Source organism: Mastigoproctus giganteus, chromosome 1, assembly GCF_048544385.1.
Source record: "Mastigoproctus giganteus isolate SK-2022 chromosome 1, ASM4854438v1, whole genome shotgun sequence".
NCBI classification, from domain to species: domain Eukaryota; kingdom Metazoa; phylum Arthropoda; class Arachnida; order Uropygi; family Thelyphonidae; genus Mastigoproctus; species Mastigoproctus giganteus.
In genome coordinates, this window is record NC_143575.1 from 149,894,373 (window position 1) to 149,912,581 (window position 18,209).

The 18,209-nt window shown below is 38.4% G+C and overlaps 1 protein-coding gene across 1 annotated transcript in view; it reads left to right on the top strand.

The window, feature by feature from the left end:
* Window positions 1–18,209, top strand: part of LOC150091193 (integrin alpha-9-like) — a 295,920-nt gene that overhangs the window by 77,245 nt on the left and 200,466 nt on the right. The window contains exon 3 of the mRNA XM_090389494.1: window positions 6,670–6,779. Coding sequence (XP_090245620.1) covers window positions 6,670–6,779 — 110 coding nt within the window. The remainder of the gene's footprint in view (window positions 1–6,669; window positions 6,780–18,209) is intronic.

Genomic DNA, 18,209 nt, shown 5'->3' on the forward strand with positions numbered 1-18,209 from the left:
TTCTTTAACCAGTGCCTCCATTAATTTACCTGGAACAGAAGTTAAACTAACAGGTCTATAATTACTTGTGTCAGCCTTTGATCCTCCTTTGTGAATTGGGGTTACATTTGCACATCTCCAGTCTATGCGTACCTCCCCTGAGTCCAAAGAAGCTCTCATAATTATGGCTAGGGGTTTGCATACTTCCTTTGCTGCCTCGTTTAATATAACTGGATAGATCCCATCCACCCCAGGTGCTTTTTTATGTTTATCCTCAACAATCTCTCCTCCACTTTCCTCTCAGTTATTACAAAATCATCCAGCTCATTGCCAATGTTTACTTTACATACATCATTCTCCTTCCTGAATAACTCCTCATGCGTGAATGTAGATGCAAAAATACTCGTTTAGATTGTTAGCCACCTGAGCAGGATCCTCAACTGTTGAACCATCAATATCCAGTGGACCAATCTGATTCATCCCTTTCCTTCTCAAGTTCAAGTATGTAAAGAACTCTTTTCTGTTTTTCTTTGCATCCTTTGCCAAGGATTTTTCGTAGTCTGCCTTTGCCTGCCTAATCTCCTTTGTGACTTGGTTACAGACCAACTTATATCTATCATAGGCTTCCATGTCACCCATTAATTTGTATGTATCCCATGCATTTTTCTTCTCTGCCACATGTCTCATTAGTTCATCTGACAACCATTTAGGCCTAAACCTTGAACAATATTTCTTAGTTGGTATGTAAAGCCTGGTAGCCTCCAAGATTAGTTCCTTGAATGCTTCCCATTTTGAGTTTGCTGTTGGTAACATCATCAGTTGGTCCCACTGTACAGAATTTAAATACTGTCTCAGACCATCATAGTCTATTTTACGAAAACAAAAACTCTTCCCTTTACCTCGGATGGTAGTTACCTCCTTGAGTAAATCCCACTTCAACACACTGTGATCACTGCCACCTAGTGGTTCATTTATCTGCAGGTTCTTAATGCATGAAGAATCACTACTGATAATCAGATCAAGAGTATTGCTCCCTCTTGTTGCCTCACGAACATGCTGATGTAGAAAACAATCATCCAATAAATCCACAAAAGCCTTGCTAGTGTGCGAGTGACCAACCCACAAATTCCAGTCAATATCTGGGAAATTAAAATCCCCCATTATAAGACTCTCTGATTTACTGGCCCACTCTATTTCCCTGTACAATATCTTATTATACTCATCAGAGTCATTAGGCTTATAGCACACTCCTACTCTCAATTTTGATTTCCCTATGCTTATGTCACACCAAACTGACTCGACACTGCCCTGTCCATCGATGTCGACTGGCTTCACTTCCTTGGACTTTATGTGTTTCTTAATTGATAGCATAACCCCTCCTGTCCTGTCTATCCTTTCTATACACATTGTATTCCCCAAATTCCAGTTCTGATTACTTATATCTGTGTGACACCACGTCTCTGATATCCCAACAATATCTACCTTTGATGTTTTGAGCAATACCTCAAATTCATCAAATTTATTTACCAAACTCCTAGCATTGGTGTACACGCAGGTATACATGCACCTGTTTCTATTCTTAGCTACCCTAACACAACCCATGTGTTTACTTGTACCGCAATGACTACCAGCAGTCTCTGAAATATCCTGCATCTTGTTTTTCAGACTTCTGCTCATTTGAATAGAAGCAGTGCAAGAATCACTTCCACCTCTGCCAGTGGCTACTGTTAATCTATTAGTCCTTGTATCCCCCCCAACTAGCAGTTTTCCGACCCACCTAACACTGCCTCGACAGCATCAGCAAAAATTCTTGCACCCTTTCTATTTAAGTGTATCCCATCCCTGTAGAAGCAATCTCTCCTGTTAACAAGTACAGTCCAGGCTGAAAAAAATTCTACCCCTTGAGCCTCGCACAATCCCTCCAGGGCCGAATTGATCGACAAGGCTCTCATCATATACTCCCTCCTATCGTGTCTCTGCAGAATTGCAGACACTTTCAAGTTCAACCCTAATTCACGGCTTTTTTTCAACAGTGACCTGTACTTGCTAAGTAATTCCGCCGGTCTCCTACTTTTTATATCATTGGTGCCAACGTGTACAACTATATCACCTTTTGTGCCCTTAAAAGATGATATCCGCTCTACAACGTCATCAACCTTTGCCCCTGCCAGACATACCCTGGTCCTATTCCACCTATCCTTTTTACAAAGCATGTTCCCCCGTTTCCCTGACAATAGAGTCACCAACAACTACTAGTTCCTGTGGGACCAGCGCATTCTGCCTAGGGGGCTGCTTCTGTGTTGCCTGATGACCAAGTGCAAGCTCTGGCGTTGATGTGGGCAGCTGAGAGCTTGATGGGCCCCTCAATTTATTTCCTTCGAGGGCATCCACCCTGTCCTTCAAGCTCTCATAAAGGCCCATAACAATTCTGAGTTGTCGCCTGATTTCCTTGCACTCCTTACATCGTGCACACACAAAGACATCCCCCTTGGCAGTATCATGTCCCGTACCCGACTGCTCCGCAAACATCAAGCAAACAGTGCATTTTAATAGACTGTGATTCAGAGGGCAACTGCCCCCCTCAGTTCTCCCCTGAACCACAGCACTCCCATTAGCTCGAGCCTTTTGCTTTGCTGCTCTGGTCAGAGTCATGATTCGGATTTAATTCAATGAAATTCAAAACAAAAATTAAATCCTTAAGTTATATCCCAAAACAGTTATGTTATATATATATTTTTTTCGGTATCTAGTGTTTTCTACGAGTTCCCTTTATACAACTTCCGTATCACGTGTTATGTATTAGTTATGTATATTAGTTTTAACACTATAGTTATGTATTAATTATTTGTTACGATTAAGTCGTTATATATATTTATAGAGTTAAAAATACAATTTAATTGACAATAAAGTTTATCAAGATTAATAGATTTACTGATTAATTGACAATATTATATTATTCACTATACTACACTAAGCTTATGCTATCGTGTAAAAACGGCGGGAATTCACGAACGGTATTTCTACGGATTCGTAAGTATTGATTAGCTTCCAAATCTCGCTATCTCAATTTAGAATAAACTAAGTATCCTGATTAGGTCTATAATATACTTATAGAAGATAATTTGATATAACAATTGGTTAATAAATCGACTAAATTTGGTTAAAAAAAAAAAAAAAAGACCTCTCGTTCAATTTGTGACACGTGGATTTGATACCGTTACCGATACTAAGTAATATCTACAAAATCTCTGTCTAAGTTAAACTTTAAACTAAGTATCGTAACTACGAATATAAAGCTACTCTAGAAAATATATAAGTTAATATGACAATTTAAACTAATAAAGCAGAAAATAAATCAGGAAAAACTTCTCTGTTTGAAGAGCTTTAAGGAGCAACATCTGCACAGGCTATTCCCTGCATCCAGTTCTTTTGTGACTGCATCATAATATCCAATCAAGTTGGTCAAGCAAGACTTCCCCTTAACAAAACCATGCTGTGTCTGAGCTATAACTGAAGTCTTGTCTAAATGATCCTGCAGTGCTTCTTTAACCAGTGCCTCCATTAATTTTCCTGGAGCAGAAGTTAAGCTCACAGGTCTATAATTACTTGTGTCAGCCTTTGATCCTCCTTTGTGAATTGGGGTCACATCTGCACATTTCCAGTCTATGGGTACCTCCCCTGAGTCCAAGGAAGTTCTCATAATTATGGCTAAGGGTTTGCTTACTTCCTTTGCTGCCTCCTTTAATATAACTGGATAGATCCCATCCACCCCGGGTGCCTTCCTTGTGTTTATCTTCAACAGTTTCTCCTCCACTTTACTCCCAGTTATTTCAAGATTCTGTAGCTTACTGCTAGAGTTGAATACACCTCTGGCATTCCCCTTGCCGAATAACTCCTCATGTGTGAATGTCGATGCAAAATATTCATTTAGTTTGTTAGCTACCTGAGCAGGATCATCAACAGTTGACCCATCAATATCAAGTGGACCAATCTGATTCATCCCCTTCCTTCTAGAGTTAACATAAGTAAAGAACTCTTTGCTGTTTTTCTTTGCATCCCTTGCCAAGGATTTCTTGTAATCTGCCTTTGCCTGCCTAACCTCCTTTGTAACTTGGTTGCATATCAACTTATATCTATCATAGGCTTCTGTGTCATGTGTTAATTTGTAAGTATCCCATGCATTTTTCTTCTCTGCCATATGCCTCATTAGTTCATCTGACATCCATTTTGGCCTAAACCTTGAACAATATTTCTTAGTTGGTATGTAAAGCCTAGTAGCTTCCAAGATAAGTTCTTTGAATTTGCTGTTGGTAACATCATCAGTTGGTCCCACTGTATAGAATTTAAATACTGTCTCAGTCCATCGTAGTCGCCTTTACGGAAGCAATAACCCTTCCCTTTACCCCTAATGGTAGTTACCTCTTTGAGTAAATCCCACTTCAGCACACTGTGATCACTGCCACCTAGTGGTTCATTTATCTGCAGATTCTTAATGCATGAAGAATCACTGCTGATAATCAAATCAAGAGTATTACTCCCTCTAGTTGCCTCCCGAACATGCTGATGTAGAAAACAATCATCCAATAAATCCACAAAAGCCCTGCTAGTGTGTGAGTGACCAGCCCCCAAATTCCAGTCAATATCTGGGAAATTAAAATCTCCCATTATAAGACTCTCTGATTTACTGGCCCACTCTATTTCCCTGTACAGTTCATTATTATACTCATCAGAGTCATTAGCCCTATAGCACACTCCTACTCTCAATTTTGATCTCCCAATGCTTATGTCACACCAAACTGACTCAACACTGCACTGTCCGGCGATGTCGACTGGCTTCACTTCCTTGGTTTTTATTTATTTCTTAACTAATAGCATAACCCCTCCCCCCTTCCTATCCTGTCTATCCTTTCTGTAGACGTTGTACTCCCCAAATTGCAGTTCTGCATCCTTATATCTGTGTGACACCAACAATATCTGCCTTTGATGTTTTGAGCAATACCTCAAATTCATCAAATTTATTTACTAAACTCCTAGCATTGGTGTACACGCAAGTATACCTGCACCTGTTTCTATTCTTAGCTACCCTAACACAACCCATGTGTTTACTTGTACCGCAATGGCTCCCAGCAGTCTCTGAAATACCATGCATCTTGTTTTCCAGGCTTCTGCTCATTCTAATAGAAGCAGTGCAAGAATCTCTTTCACCTCTGCCAGTGGCTACTGTCAATCTATTGGTCTTTGTCTCCCCCCAAGCTAGCAGTTTTCCGACCCACCTAACACTGCCTCGATAGCATCAGCAAATATTCTTGCACCCTTTCTATTTAAGTGTATCCCATCCCTGTAGAAGCAATCTCTCCTGTTAACAAGTACAGTCCAGGCTGAAAAAAATTCTACCCCTTGAGCCTTGCACAATCTTTCCAGGGCCGAATGCTTAATACTCAGATCTCTTATTGATTACATGTGATTACATCAGATCTCTTATTGATTACATGAGTTTGCTACAACTTTGTGTTCAGCGAAGACTCTTGCAGTGAGAATCAATCTCTGTAAAATCCTGAAAGAAAGAATTAGGGAAAAGCAATTAGTTGAATTTTACTATATCTGTATCTTCTATGATTGAAGCATATGTCTTAGAACAAAGAAGAAATGGATACGAGAATTAATTTTTGGTCAAGATCTTTTGCTAAGAAATAATGTCTTGGACTTTAGATGCAGAAAGATGATGTTGGTTGAACAGATTTATTCAATGACGGCTAATTGATGATGGGATTAAGGATCTCTCTCTTGCACTTCTGTTGCTACTATGACTGTTGATGAAAAAAAAATACCATTCTAGAAGAACTCTTGCCTTTCATTCAGCTTGTTCTTAAAACTCTGGATGGAGTGCTTTCACATATAGAATGACTTGGAACGATCCGTACAAGGATGACTTGGAATGATTAGTACTTGATCTTCAAAAATGACTTTCTGCAAGTCTTTTCTGAAGGAATTGTAGAATTGAAAGAAGCAGTAGCTATTTATCATGAAGTAGAGATTGCATCTGCCAAACCAATTCACATTAAACAATATAAAACATCTCTAGTTTTCAGAGATTTATGAAAACATAAATACCTACATACATATTTATCCACATACATGCATAAATCTCTGAAAACTAGAGATGTTTTATATTGAAAAGAGGTCCCACATACATACAAAGGGAGTCTCTCCCTCCTCAGTCCCAACAAGGAAGACCAGATGAATCAAATTTTAATTCTTGCACCCAGACCCCCTCCCCCTCAAACTCTAGGATAGACCCATGGAAGTGATTAACCATACATTTTATCAAGCAAGCAAGCACTTTTTCAGCTCTATCCACATTTTTGGCATTTTCTATTTTTCTTTTCTTGCACCTATTATTAAAGCGATGTCAGACTAGTTGCTGGTTCATTCAAGCACTATATGAAAAGCCATCTAGTACAAATTGCCCTTGCAAATTACAGCTAAATTACAGCAAGTTTACTGAATAGGAGATGTCACTGAAAGAGAACTTTCACCCTATTGTTGAATTGCTGATATGCAATCATTGATACAAGTGCTGGATTGCTTTCTTAATATTTTCAGATTGTAAAATGTGCCAGATTTTGTACAGTTTTCCTAAGGGTGTGTATAAATAAAACTCTACTTTTTTTAAAATTAATTTTTTAATAGGAAACACATTTACTCAAAGAGGAACTGAATTTTCGTACAGAGACAAAAAGGATGATATGTGGCTTGGAGTGAGTTTAGACGTTCAGCCTGGAGGAAAGGAAAATATTGTGGTAAGGAATAGAAATATCATCTGTTTAAGTGTAACCTATATTTTTGATATTTCAGTTATGGCCAATTAGGTAAGATAGTAATGTTTTTAACTCAGATGTACTACTGGCTGTTGATTTTTTTTTTTTTTTTAATTATATTTTAATAATAATAATGTTCCTTTAGTTGCTTAAAGAATACAGATCAATCACAAAACAGAGTAGGGTTTACAGGTTTACAAAAAAAAAAAAAAAAAAATATATATATATATAAAGCTTTTGATACTGTTCCACATTGGAGCTACTGTACAGATTCGAGCAGTATGGTATTAAGGGCAAGTTGCCACAATGGATAAAAGGGTAGTTAAATGGGAGAAGACAGAGAGTGGTAATCAGTGGATGCTGCTCTTTGTGGACTAATGTTATTAGTGGAGTCCCCCAGGGTTCAGTGTTAGGCCCACTATTATTTTTTATATTTATCAATAATATTGATGAAGGTATATCAGGCTTATGTCCAAGTATGCAGATGATACAAAGGTTGGCAGGGTTGTTAATGATAGTAAAGACAGTATGCTACACAAATGGGATCTAGAAAAGTTGGGCAGATGGGCTGCAGCTGAAGTTTAACATCGACAAATGCAAAGTACTGCATATAGGTAGAAGTAACCCCAGAGAAACGTACCTACTGGTGGTACTACACTTAAGGTGGTAGAAATTGAAAAAGATCTGGGAGTATTTTGTTCAGTTAGATATGAAGTTTTTTGAAGAGAAGACAGGCTGCCAGAGCAGGTCATGGGGTATTGTCAATGATATACAGGAATTTTGCTAGTAGGGAAAAGGAGATTATTATCTATGCCTTGAGTACTGTGTACAGGTCTAGAGGTCTCATTTTAGGAAGGATGTAGAGTTGCTTGAGCGAGTACAGAGAAGGGAAACAAGATTGGTGAGAGGGAACGAAGGAGTCCTCTTACCAAGGAAGGCATACGTTCTGCAAGTTTCAGCATCTGGAGACTAGGCATGTGTGAAGTGATCTGATTGAGGGGTATAAGGCCTTGAATGGGTTGAGCAGGCTCAACTCTGATGGGGTTCTTCTCCTTGCTAAGATTATGAACCTTAGGGGGGCATAAATTCAAATTGAGGAAAGACAGTTTTAGAATAGATGTGCGGAAATTTTCCTTTAGCCAGCCAGTGGGTAGTTGATTTCTGGAACAAACTTTCTTCTATTGTTGTTGTGGAAGTTGATAGTTTAAATAAATTCAAGGAGTAACTGGACAAATTTTTTGAGGGAATGAATGTGTGAAATTGTTTTTTTTTTTCTGGCTGAAGCTACATAAGCTCATACGCTTGCTTCCTTGCATCACATGCCTCTACTACTACTACTACAATTGCACACAATTCAGTAATGTTGAAACAAAACTAGGAGTTAAGTTATAAAAGAGCCTGAAGGTATATATGTGTACTGACAGGAAAGAGGTGAAGATCAGTGCTAAGCCATCATTAGGACAGTGTCCACAGTGCTTTTCTATGTGCCCTTGTATCTCGTCTGCACATTCCTGTTCAGAACTGTCTCGATTTATGTGTGTAATTGCCTTTACCATGTAGTATGAATCTGTCTTTTTGAGCTATTTAGTTAAAATAAAGTAGATGAGAAATGGGTCTAATGGAATTAAGCAGTATCCTCTGATCAGAAAGTAGACTTCATTATGGTTGGTAGTGTATGAAAATGCTTAATAGTATGAACCAGAGCTGTAATGCTCAATATGTTCTACATTGATATCAATATTTGTAAAATAATAAGAGAAGTTTACCTCAATATAATACGGAGAACACTTCTGTATGAGCCGACCGGGCTAGCTGGGTGGGTAAAGTGTCTGCCGGGCAACCCAAAGGTCACGGGTTCGAATCCCGCCTCGGGCTTGGATCAAAGTACTGCGCAAAAACCTTGGGAGGTGCATTATGGCCACAGAAGCCGATGCGCCAACAACTACAAAAAAAAAAAAACTTCTGTATGATACTCTCCAGCAATTAAAACGAAAAAATCGAAAATCATACATTACAGTAAAAAATAAAAAAAATAATTAAAAATCAATTGAACACAATTAAAAATCAATCTAACGCAATTTAAAAATTAAATTAATTAAAAGAAATTTAATGAAAAAATTGCAAAAACGATTTTCCTTCCTGAAGCTGACAACGCTTTTCGATCGTATGTCACAAGAATGAAAATTCCTGTGATAACGACATGCGGATAGATTTTCATTCCTGTGATCACGACATATGATCGAAAAGCACCGTAAGCTTCAGGAAGAAAAATTGTTTTTGCAGTTTTTTTGTTAAATTTCTTTTAACAAAAAGAAACTCGGCTGACCACAGCCAAGTGGTCAGGCGTGCGGGTGCATAAGTACACATGCCTTGAGTGATCTGGGTTCAAGTCCGTAACTGCTGAATATGGTGCTGTTTCTTGTATTCTCTTTACCATGTGAACTCTTCTGACCGTGTGGTCGTCCCAGAGTATAAACAGAAAATTTATTTATTAATTTATATCTTTTACTGTAATGTAAGATTTTTGATTTTTTTCGTTCTAATTGCTGGAGAGTATCATATGGAAGTATTCTACGTATTATATTGAGGTAAAGGTCTCTTATTATTTTACAAAAAAAAGAAAAGAAAAATGCTTAAAAAGGATTTTCAGGATAATGTATTTTCAATGATATACTAGAAGAATCATTCCAAGATTATGAGCAGTTATGGTGCAAGGAGAGAAGGCAAGGCCAGTCTTTACATTGCACTACTTTTCTTATTTTTTATTATTTATTGTATTAACCAGTCCCTGCCAAAGGTTCATACAAATAAAAATCACTAAAAAATAGAAGATAGTTGCTGATCAGGAATGTATTACTTGGATCACGGAGCCCGAATAATATCCGAGCAGGTCCTGAAACTGCCTCTTCGATATAGTCACTATTGTTATAGGACCCAGTATTCTTTTCTAAATATCAGGCAGAGAAGTCTCAAAGGCAACTAACAAAAGAAGTAAACAGAGTAAACAAGGTCAGGTAGACCATTCAGTTCATTGTATTTTAGTGTAAGGTTTACCACAGAGATCAATTAGATCCAGTTTCAGCATCAAGAATGAATATAGGATTGGATTGAGGTGTCATCTAAGGGCTACTCTTAAGAACCATGGCAAAAAGAATTTCATATAGTTCTAGTTAATAACAAGGACTAGGTATTTTGTATTTTCAGAGTAGTTAGTATAAGCAACGTGATGCAAGAGAGTAAAGCTTATGCAGCATAAGCAAAAAAAAAAAAAAAACTTCATTTGCCCATTCCGTCTAATAATTTGTCCAAATCTTCATTAAATTTATTCAAACACACCTTCACAATATTAGGCAGAAGTTTATTTTACCATAGTTGAATGCAAATTTCCATACATCTGCAGCCATACTTTTTCAGATAGTTGTCAAGGAAATGGGAAATTCTGTATATTGTGTAAAAAGGATAGGTAGAATAGGACCAGAGTATGCCTGCTCGAGATGGATGTTGTTAAGTACTTATCTTTTAATGGCACAAAGGTTGCCCTTAAAAGATTGCTTATTGCTGTAAATGTTGGCATTAATGATATTAAGAAAAGGAGATCTGAGGATTTGCTTAACAGATATATCACAATGGCAATGGAAAAAGTCATGAGTTGGGATTAAATTTGTGTTCGCAGTTCAGCCCAGACATGTTAGAAGGGAGTACATGATGAGAGCCTTGTCAGCCTGGAGAGATAGTGCAGTGCTCATGGGTAGAATTTTTCGCAGAACTTTTTGCCATGCTTAGACTGCAAAGACTGTTTTTACAGTGATCGGATATACTTAAATAGAAGGGATGGTACACGAATATTTGCTTATGCTGTCAAGGCAGTATTAGATGGATTGGAAAATAGATTGGTTTAACAGCAGCTGCAAGTAAAGATGAAAATGCTTCTTATATTGCTTTTATTGGGGCATACAGCAGCCTATAAAGCAAATGTTAGGGATTACAAGGACTGCTGGGTATCTTCACGAGATAAGAAAATTCATTGGCTGCATTAGTATTAGTATTATAATGGCTAAATGATGCAAGGGAGCAGAATTATGAGAAAAATGCTCATCCTAATCCTTTATCACTTATACCATCCCCATTGCCAAAAAAAAAAAATAGTTATCTGTTTCTGCTTTGAACTTTGACACCAAGTGCTCTGCCTCAACCACTGTGGCATGCAATGCATTCCAGTGATCTACAGCATGCTGTCAGTAAACATTATGAGATCCAACCTTCTATTACTCCCCATAATTTTCTATTTGTGATCCCTGGTTCCTCTGTGAACCTTCCACCAGTGAAATTATACCTCCCATTCATTCTGCTGGCAGACTTTGCAATGTGATCCTTCTAAGCTGTTCTTCACATGGGCTTGATAAGCATCCTTCACCAGTCTGATTGCTCTTCATTTGAACCCTTTCTAGAAGCTCTATATCTTTCATCAAGTGTGGCCTTGAGACACAAACACAATATTCTAAATAAGGACAGTAAAATCCTTTTCCCTTGTGGAAGTCATATATATCATAGACAGGATACCATGTGCCTTCTTGTTTACTAACTACTTGTTTACTGCATGGAAAATTTCATATTTGACTGAATCGTAACTTCCCCCCTAAATCTTTTGTATCCTGGAACATTATTAGTTCCTCCCCCCAAAGCTTATAAGTAACTTCTGAATTTCTGTTTCTCAGGTTTTTACACCTGATGCTTACATTTAGAAGCATTAAACTGCAATTGCCATTTTTCAGACCATTTGTGCAAACAGTCTACGTCATTTTGAAGCGAATTGGCCTGGTTTTGGTCACTAATCTCCTTTCCTACTTTTACCATCAGCAGACTTTGATACCCTTCTCCTCCCTCATCATTAATGAGTTATAGAATTGGTGGAAATTGAGCTAGTCCCCAAGGTTTTCAGAGCTTTTGAAAACAAATAGCCTGATGAAAGCCTAAGTACCTTCAATTAAGACTATGATAAAGTTTTTGGTAATAATACCATCTCTTTATCTGCTCTCACTTTGGAGCAAAGCACAATCAAAAATGATCAAGACACTATTTTTGGCTGGTCCAAGTAGCTTTGAAAAAAAGCCACTGTTTTGCAACTCCTGCAGTTTTTTAGTGCCAACAGCATAATATTTTCCATGCATGAAGCACAGTCTGTTTGTCAGCCATCCTTTGGGTGGAGGCAGCTGTCTACATGATTCACACCCTTCATATGATTGGAACAGGACCAGGGTATGTCTGCCAGGGGCAAAGGTTGATGACGTAGTAGAGCGAATATCATCTTTTAAGGGCACAAAAGGTGATATAGTTGTACACGTTAGCACTAAAGATATTAAGAGTAGGAGACCAGCAGAATTACTTAACAAGTACAGGTCACTGTTGAACAAAAGCCGAGAATTAGGGTTGAATTTGAAAGTGTCTGCAATTCTGCCCAGACACGATAGGAGGGAGCATATGATGAGAGCCTTATCGATCAATTCGGCCCTGGAAGGATTGTGCAAGGCTCAAGGGGTAGAATTTTTTTCAGCCTAGAAAGGGTGCAAGAATATTTGCTGATGCTATTGAGGCAGTGTTAGGTGGGTCGGAAAACTGCTAGCTTGGGGGGAGACAAAGACCAATAGATTGACAGTAGCCACTGGCAGAGGTGAAAGAGATTCTTGCACTGCTTCTATTAGAATGAGCAGAAGCCTGAAAAACAAGATGCATGATATTTCAGAGACTGCTGGGAGCCATTGCGGTACAAGTAAACACATGGGTTGTGTTAGGGTAGCTAAGAATAGAAACAGGTGCAGGTATACTTGCGTGTACACCAATGCTAGGAGTTTAGTAAATAAAATTGATAAATTTGAGGTATTGCTCAAAACATCAAAGGCAGATATTGTTGGGATATCAGAGATGTGGTGTCACACAGATATAAGGGATGCAGAACTGGAACTTGGGGAGTAGAACGTCTACAGAAAGGATAGACAGGATAGGAAGGGGGGAGGAGTTATGCTATTAGTTAAGAAACACATAAAAACCAAAGAAGTGAAGCCAGTCGACATCACTGGACAGTGCAGTGTTGAGTCAGTTTGGTGTGACATAAGCATTGGAAGATCAAAATTGAGAGTAGGAGTGTGCTATAGGCCTAATGACTCTGATGAGTATAATAAGAAACTGTACAGGGAAATAGAGTGGGCCAGTAAATCAGAGAGTCTTATAATGGGAGATTTTAATTTCCCAGATATTGACTGGAATTTGGGGGCTGGTCACTCACACACTAGCAGGGCTTTTGTGGATTTATTGGATGATTGTTTTCTACATCAGCATGTTCGGGAGGCAACTAGAGGGAGTAATACTCTTGATTTGATTATCAGCAGTGATTCTTCATGCATTAAGAATCTGCAGATAAATGAACCACCAGGTGGCAGTGATCACAGTGTGCTGAAGTGAGATTTACTCAAAGAGGTAACTACCATTAGGGGTAAAGGGAAGGGTTATTGCTTCCGTAAAGGCGACAACGATGGACTGAGACAGTATTTAAATTCTATACAGTGGGACCAACTGATGATGTTACCAACAGCAAATTCAAAATGGGAAGCATTCAAAGAACTTATCTTGAAAGCTACTAGGCTTTACATACCAACTAAGAAATATTGTTCAAGGTTTAGGCCAAAATGGATGTCAGATGAACTAATAAGGCATATGGCAGAGAAGAAAAATGCATGGGATACTTACAAATTAACACATGACACAGAAGCCTATGATAGATACAAGTTGATATGCAACCAAGTTACAAAGGAGGTTAGGCAGGCGAAGGCAGATTACGAGAAATCCTTGGCAAGGGATGCAAAGAAAAACAGCAAAGAGTTCTTTACTTATGTAAACTCTAGAAGGAAGGGGATGAATCAGATTGGTCCACTTGATATTGATGTGTCAACTGTTGATGATCCTGCTCAGGTAGCTAACAAACTAAATGAATATTTTGCATCGACATTCACACATGAGGAGTTATTCGGCAAGGGGAATGCCAGAGGTGTATTCAACTCTAGCAGTAAGCTACAGAATCTTGAAATAACTGGGAGTAAAGTGGAGGAGAAATTGTTGAAGATAAACACAAGAAAGGCACCCGGGGTGGATGGGATCTATCCAGTTATATTAAAGGAGGCAGCAAAGGAAGTAAGCAAACCCTTAGCCATAATTATGAGAGCTTCCTTGGACTCAGGGGAGGTACTCATAGACTGGAAATGTGCAAATGTGACCCCAATTCACAAAGGAGGATCAAAGGCCGACACAAGTAATTATAGACCTGTGAGCTTAACTTCTGTTCCAGGAAAATTAATGGAGGCACTGGTTAAAGAAGCACTGCAGGATCATTTAGACAAGACTTCAGTTATAGCTCGGACACAGCATGGTTTAGTTAAGGGGAAGTCTTGCCTGACCAATTTGATTGGATACTATGATGCAGTCACAAAAGAACTGGATGCAGGGAATAGCTTTGATATTATATATTTGGATCTTAGAAAGGCTTTTGATACTGTTGCACATGGAAGACTGCTACACAAATTGGAGCAGTGTGACATTGGAGGCAAATTGCTGCTATGGATAAAGGGGTGGTTGAGGGGGAGAAGACAGAGAGTGGTAATCAATGGACACTGCTCATCGTGGACTAATGTTATTAGTGGAGTCCCTCAGGGCTCAGTGTTGGGTCCATTATTGTTTTCTGTATTTATAAATGATATTGATGATGGTATATCAAGCTTAATGTCCAAGTTTGCAGATGATACAAAGGTTGGCAGGGTTGTCAAGGACACTACTGACACTATGCTGCTGCAACAGGATCTGGAAAGGTTGAGCAGATGGGCTGAGAGGTGGCAAATGAAGTTTAACATTGACAAATGTAAAGTACTACACATGGGAAACAGCAACCCCAGAGCAACGTATCAACTCTGTGGTACTACACTGACAGTGGTAGAGAATGAAAGGGACTTGGGGGTGGTTGTGCAGGCAGATATGAAGTTCTCTGAGCAGTGCAGACGGGCTCCAAGAGTAGCTTATGGAGTATTGTCAATGAAATACAGGAATTTTTCCAGCAGGGATAAGGAGATGATTATTCCCTTGTATAAGGCAATGGTCAGGCCACACCTAGAGTACTGTATACAGGTCTGGAGGCCTCATTTCAAGAAGGATGTAGAGCTGCTGGAACGAGTACAGAGAAGGGCAACAAGATTAGTGAATGGAACAAAGGGGTGCTCTTACGAAGAAAGGCTTAAGTTTTGCAAATTACAGTGTCTGGAGACTAGGCACCAGCGAGGTGATCTGATAGAGGTGTATAAAGCCTTGAATGGTTTGATCATGCTGAATGCTGATGGGATTCTTCCTCTAGCTCAGAATAATCACCTGAGAGGGCATAAATTCAAATTGAGGAAAGACAGAGGTAGGATAGATGTGCAGAAATTTGCCTTTAGCCAGCGGGTGGTTGGTTGGTGGAACAGTCTTCCATCCCTTGTGGTGGAGGTTGATAGCCTAAATAAGTTTAAGGCTCAGCTGGACAGGTATTTTGAACGAACAGAGGGGTGAAGTTGAAGTGGGTTTTTTTTTTTTTTTTTTTTGGCTGATGCTGCATAAGCTTGCTTTTTTGCTTCAAATGCCTCTACTAATGCTAATGATACATGACCATTTGTTTATCCTGTTTGAAATATTGTTTTTTACAATGTCATGGAAGGTAAGGGAGCCTACATAAACAATGTATAAAAAACTACAGATATGCATTAATATTAGATATACTGAAAAACTATACTGCTTTTTACAAACAGGAAAAAAAACTTGATGAGAAATATTTATTTATTTTTGCACTACAAGGTGTGTTCTCAACTTAGTGCTCTTAATCGAGGATATAAAATCAGAGCACTAAATGATATTGCATTAAGTGGGAATGATTTATCCTTAGGAAATAATGTAAATAATTTTAATTAGTGTGACAAGTATTTTTAGCTAATTTTAAAGTTCCGTTTCTCTATATAACAATATGTATTAAATTCAGCAGAAATATTTAAACCTTTAAATATAGGGTTGGTGGAAATTGAGCCAATAAGACATAAATACAGTATATATTCAAGAAATCGTACCTTAAAATTACAAGCACCCTATATGTAATAGTAGTAATTGAGGCATGTAATACAAAAAAGCAAGCTTATGTAGCATCAGCCCAAAAAAAAAAAAAAACTTAACCATTTCACACACCCATTCCCTCTAAACGTTTGTCCAGTTCATCCTTGAATTTATTTAAGCTATCAAAATGACAGATGGAAGTTTCTTCCAGCAATCAACTACCCTCTGGCTAAAGGCAAATTTCTGCACTTCTATTCTACAACTCTCTTTCCTCACTTTGAATTTATGCCCCCTCAGGTTCATATTCTGAGCAAGAGAAAGAATCCCATCAGAATTGAGCCTGCTCAACCCATTCAAGGCCTTATACACCTTAATCAGGTCACCATGCAGGTGCCTAGTTTCCAGAAGCTACAATTTGCAGAACTTAAGCCTTTCTTGGTAAGAAGACTCCTTCGTTCCCCTCACCAATCTTGTTGCCCTTTTCTGTACTTGCTCAAGCAACTCTACATCCTTCCTGAAATGAGGCCTCCAGACCTGTATGCAGTACTCAAGGTGCGGCCTGACCATTGCCTTATAGAAAGGGATAATCACCTTCTTTTCCCTACTAGCAAAATTCCAGTATATCATTAACAAGACCTCCCATGACCTGCTCTAGCAGCCTGTCTGCACTACTCAGAAAATTTCATAACCGACTACGCAATTACTCCTAGGTCGTTTTCATTTTCTACCACCCTAAGTATAGTACCACACACTAGGTATGTTTCTGTGGGGTTACTTTACTCATATGCAGTACTTTGCATTTTTCAGTGTTAAATTTCAGTTGTCACTTCTCAGCCCATATGCCCAAAATTTCTAGATTCTGTTGTAGTAGCACACTGCCATTACTGTCCTTAAAAATCCTGCCAACCTTTCTATCATCTGCAAACTTCGACATTAAGCCTGATATACCTTCATCAATATCACTGATAAATATATAAAACAACAAAGGGCTCAATGCCGAACCCTGGGGGATTCCACTAGTAACGTTAGTCCATGAAGAGCAGCATCCATTGATTACCATTTTGTCTTCTCCCACGCAACTACCCTTTTATCCATTGTAGCACCTTACCCCTAATACCATACTGCTCCAATTTGTATAGTAGTCTTCCATGCACAAGTGTCAAACGCTTTCCTGAAATCCAAGTATATGATATCAAAATTATTTTTTGCCTCCAGTTCCTTTGACCACATCATGGTGTCCAATAAAATTAGTCAGACAAGACTTTCCCTTAACAAACCCATGCTGTGTCTGAATAATTACTACAGTCTTGTCTAGATGATCCTGCAAGGCATCTTTAACCAGTGACTCCATTATTTTCCCCAAAAAAGAAGTTAAACTAACTAGTCTGTAATTACTCTTATTACACTTAGATCCCCTTTATGAATTGGTGATATATTTGCTCATCTCCAGTCCATGGGGGCTTCCCTTGAGTTCAAGGATGCTCTCATAATTATGGCTAAGGATTTGATTACTTCCTTTAATATAACTGGATAGATCCCATCCACTTGAGGTGCCTTTCTTATGTTTAACTTCAATTTTTCCTCCACTTTGATCTCAGTTATTACAAAATCATTAAGCACCTGGTTATAGTTTGATAAACTTCTGGCATTTTCCTCCCTTAATAATTCTTCAAGTGTGAAATGTAGATGCAAAATACTCATTCAGATTATCAGCTAACTGAGCAGGATCATCAACAGTTGAATCATCGATATCAAGTGGACCAATTTGATTCATACCCTTCCTTCTAGAGTTTATATAATAAAGAAGTCCTTGCTGTTTTTCTTACTGTCCTTTGCCAAAGATTTCTCATAATCTGCCTTTGCTTGCCTAACTCCCTTTGTGACTTGATTACAGACCAGCTTATAACTATCATAGGCTTCTGTGTCACCTGATAATTTATATGCATTCCATGCATTTTTCTTCTCTATCACGACTCTCATTAGTTCATTGACATTCATTTAGGCATAAACCTTGAACAGTATTTCTTAATCGATATGAAAAGCCTAGTAGCTTCCATGATAACTTCCTTAAATGCTTCCGATTTAGAATTTGCTGCCAGTAACATCATTAGTTGGTCCTACTGTATAGAATTTAAAAGTTGTCTGAGACCACTATAGTCACCTTTATGGAAGCAAAAACCCTTCCCTTTAACCCTGATGGAGTAATATCTTTAAGTAAATCGCACATCAGTACACTCTGATTACTACACCCAGCGATTCCTTTATCTGAAAATTTTTAATGCATGAATAATCACTGCT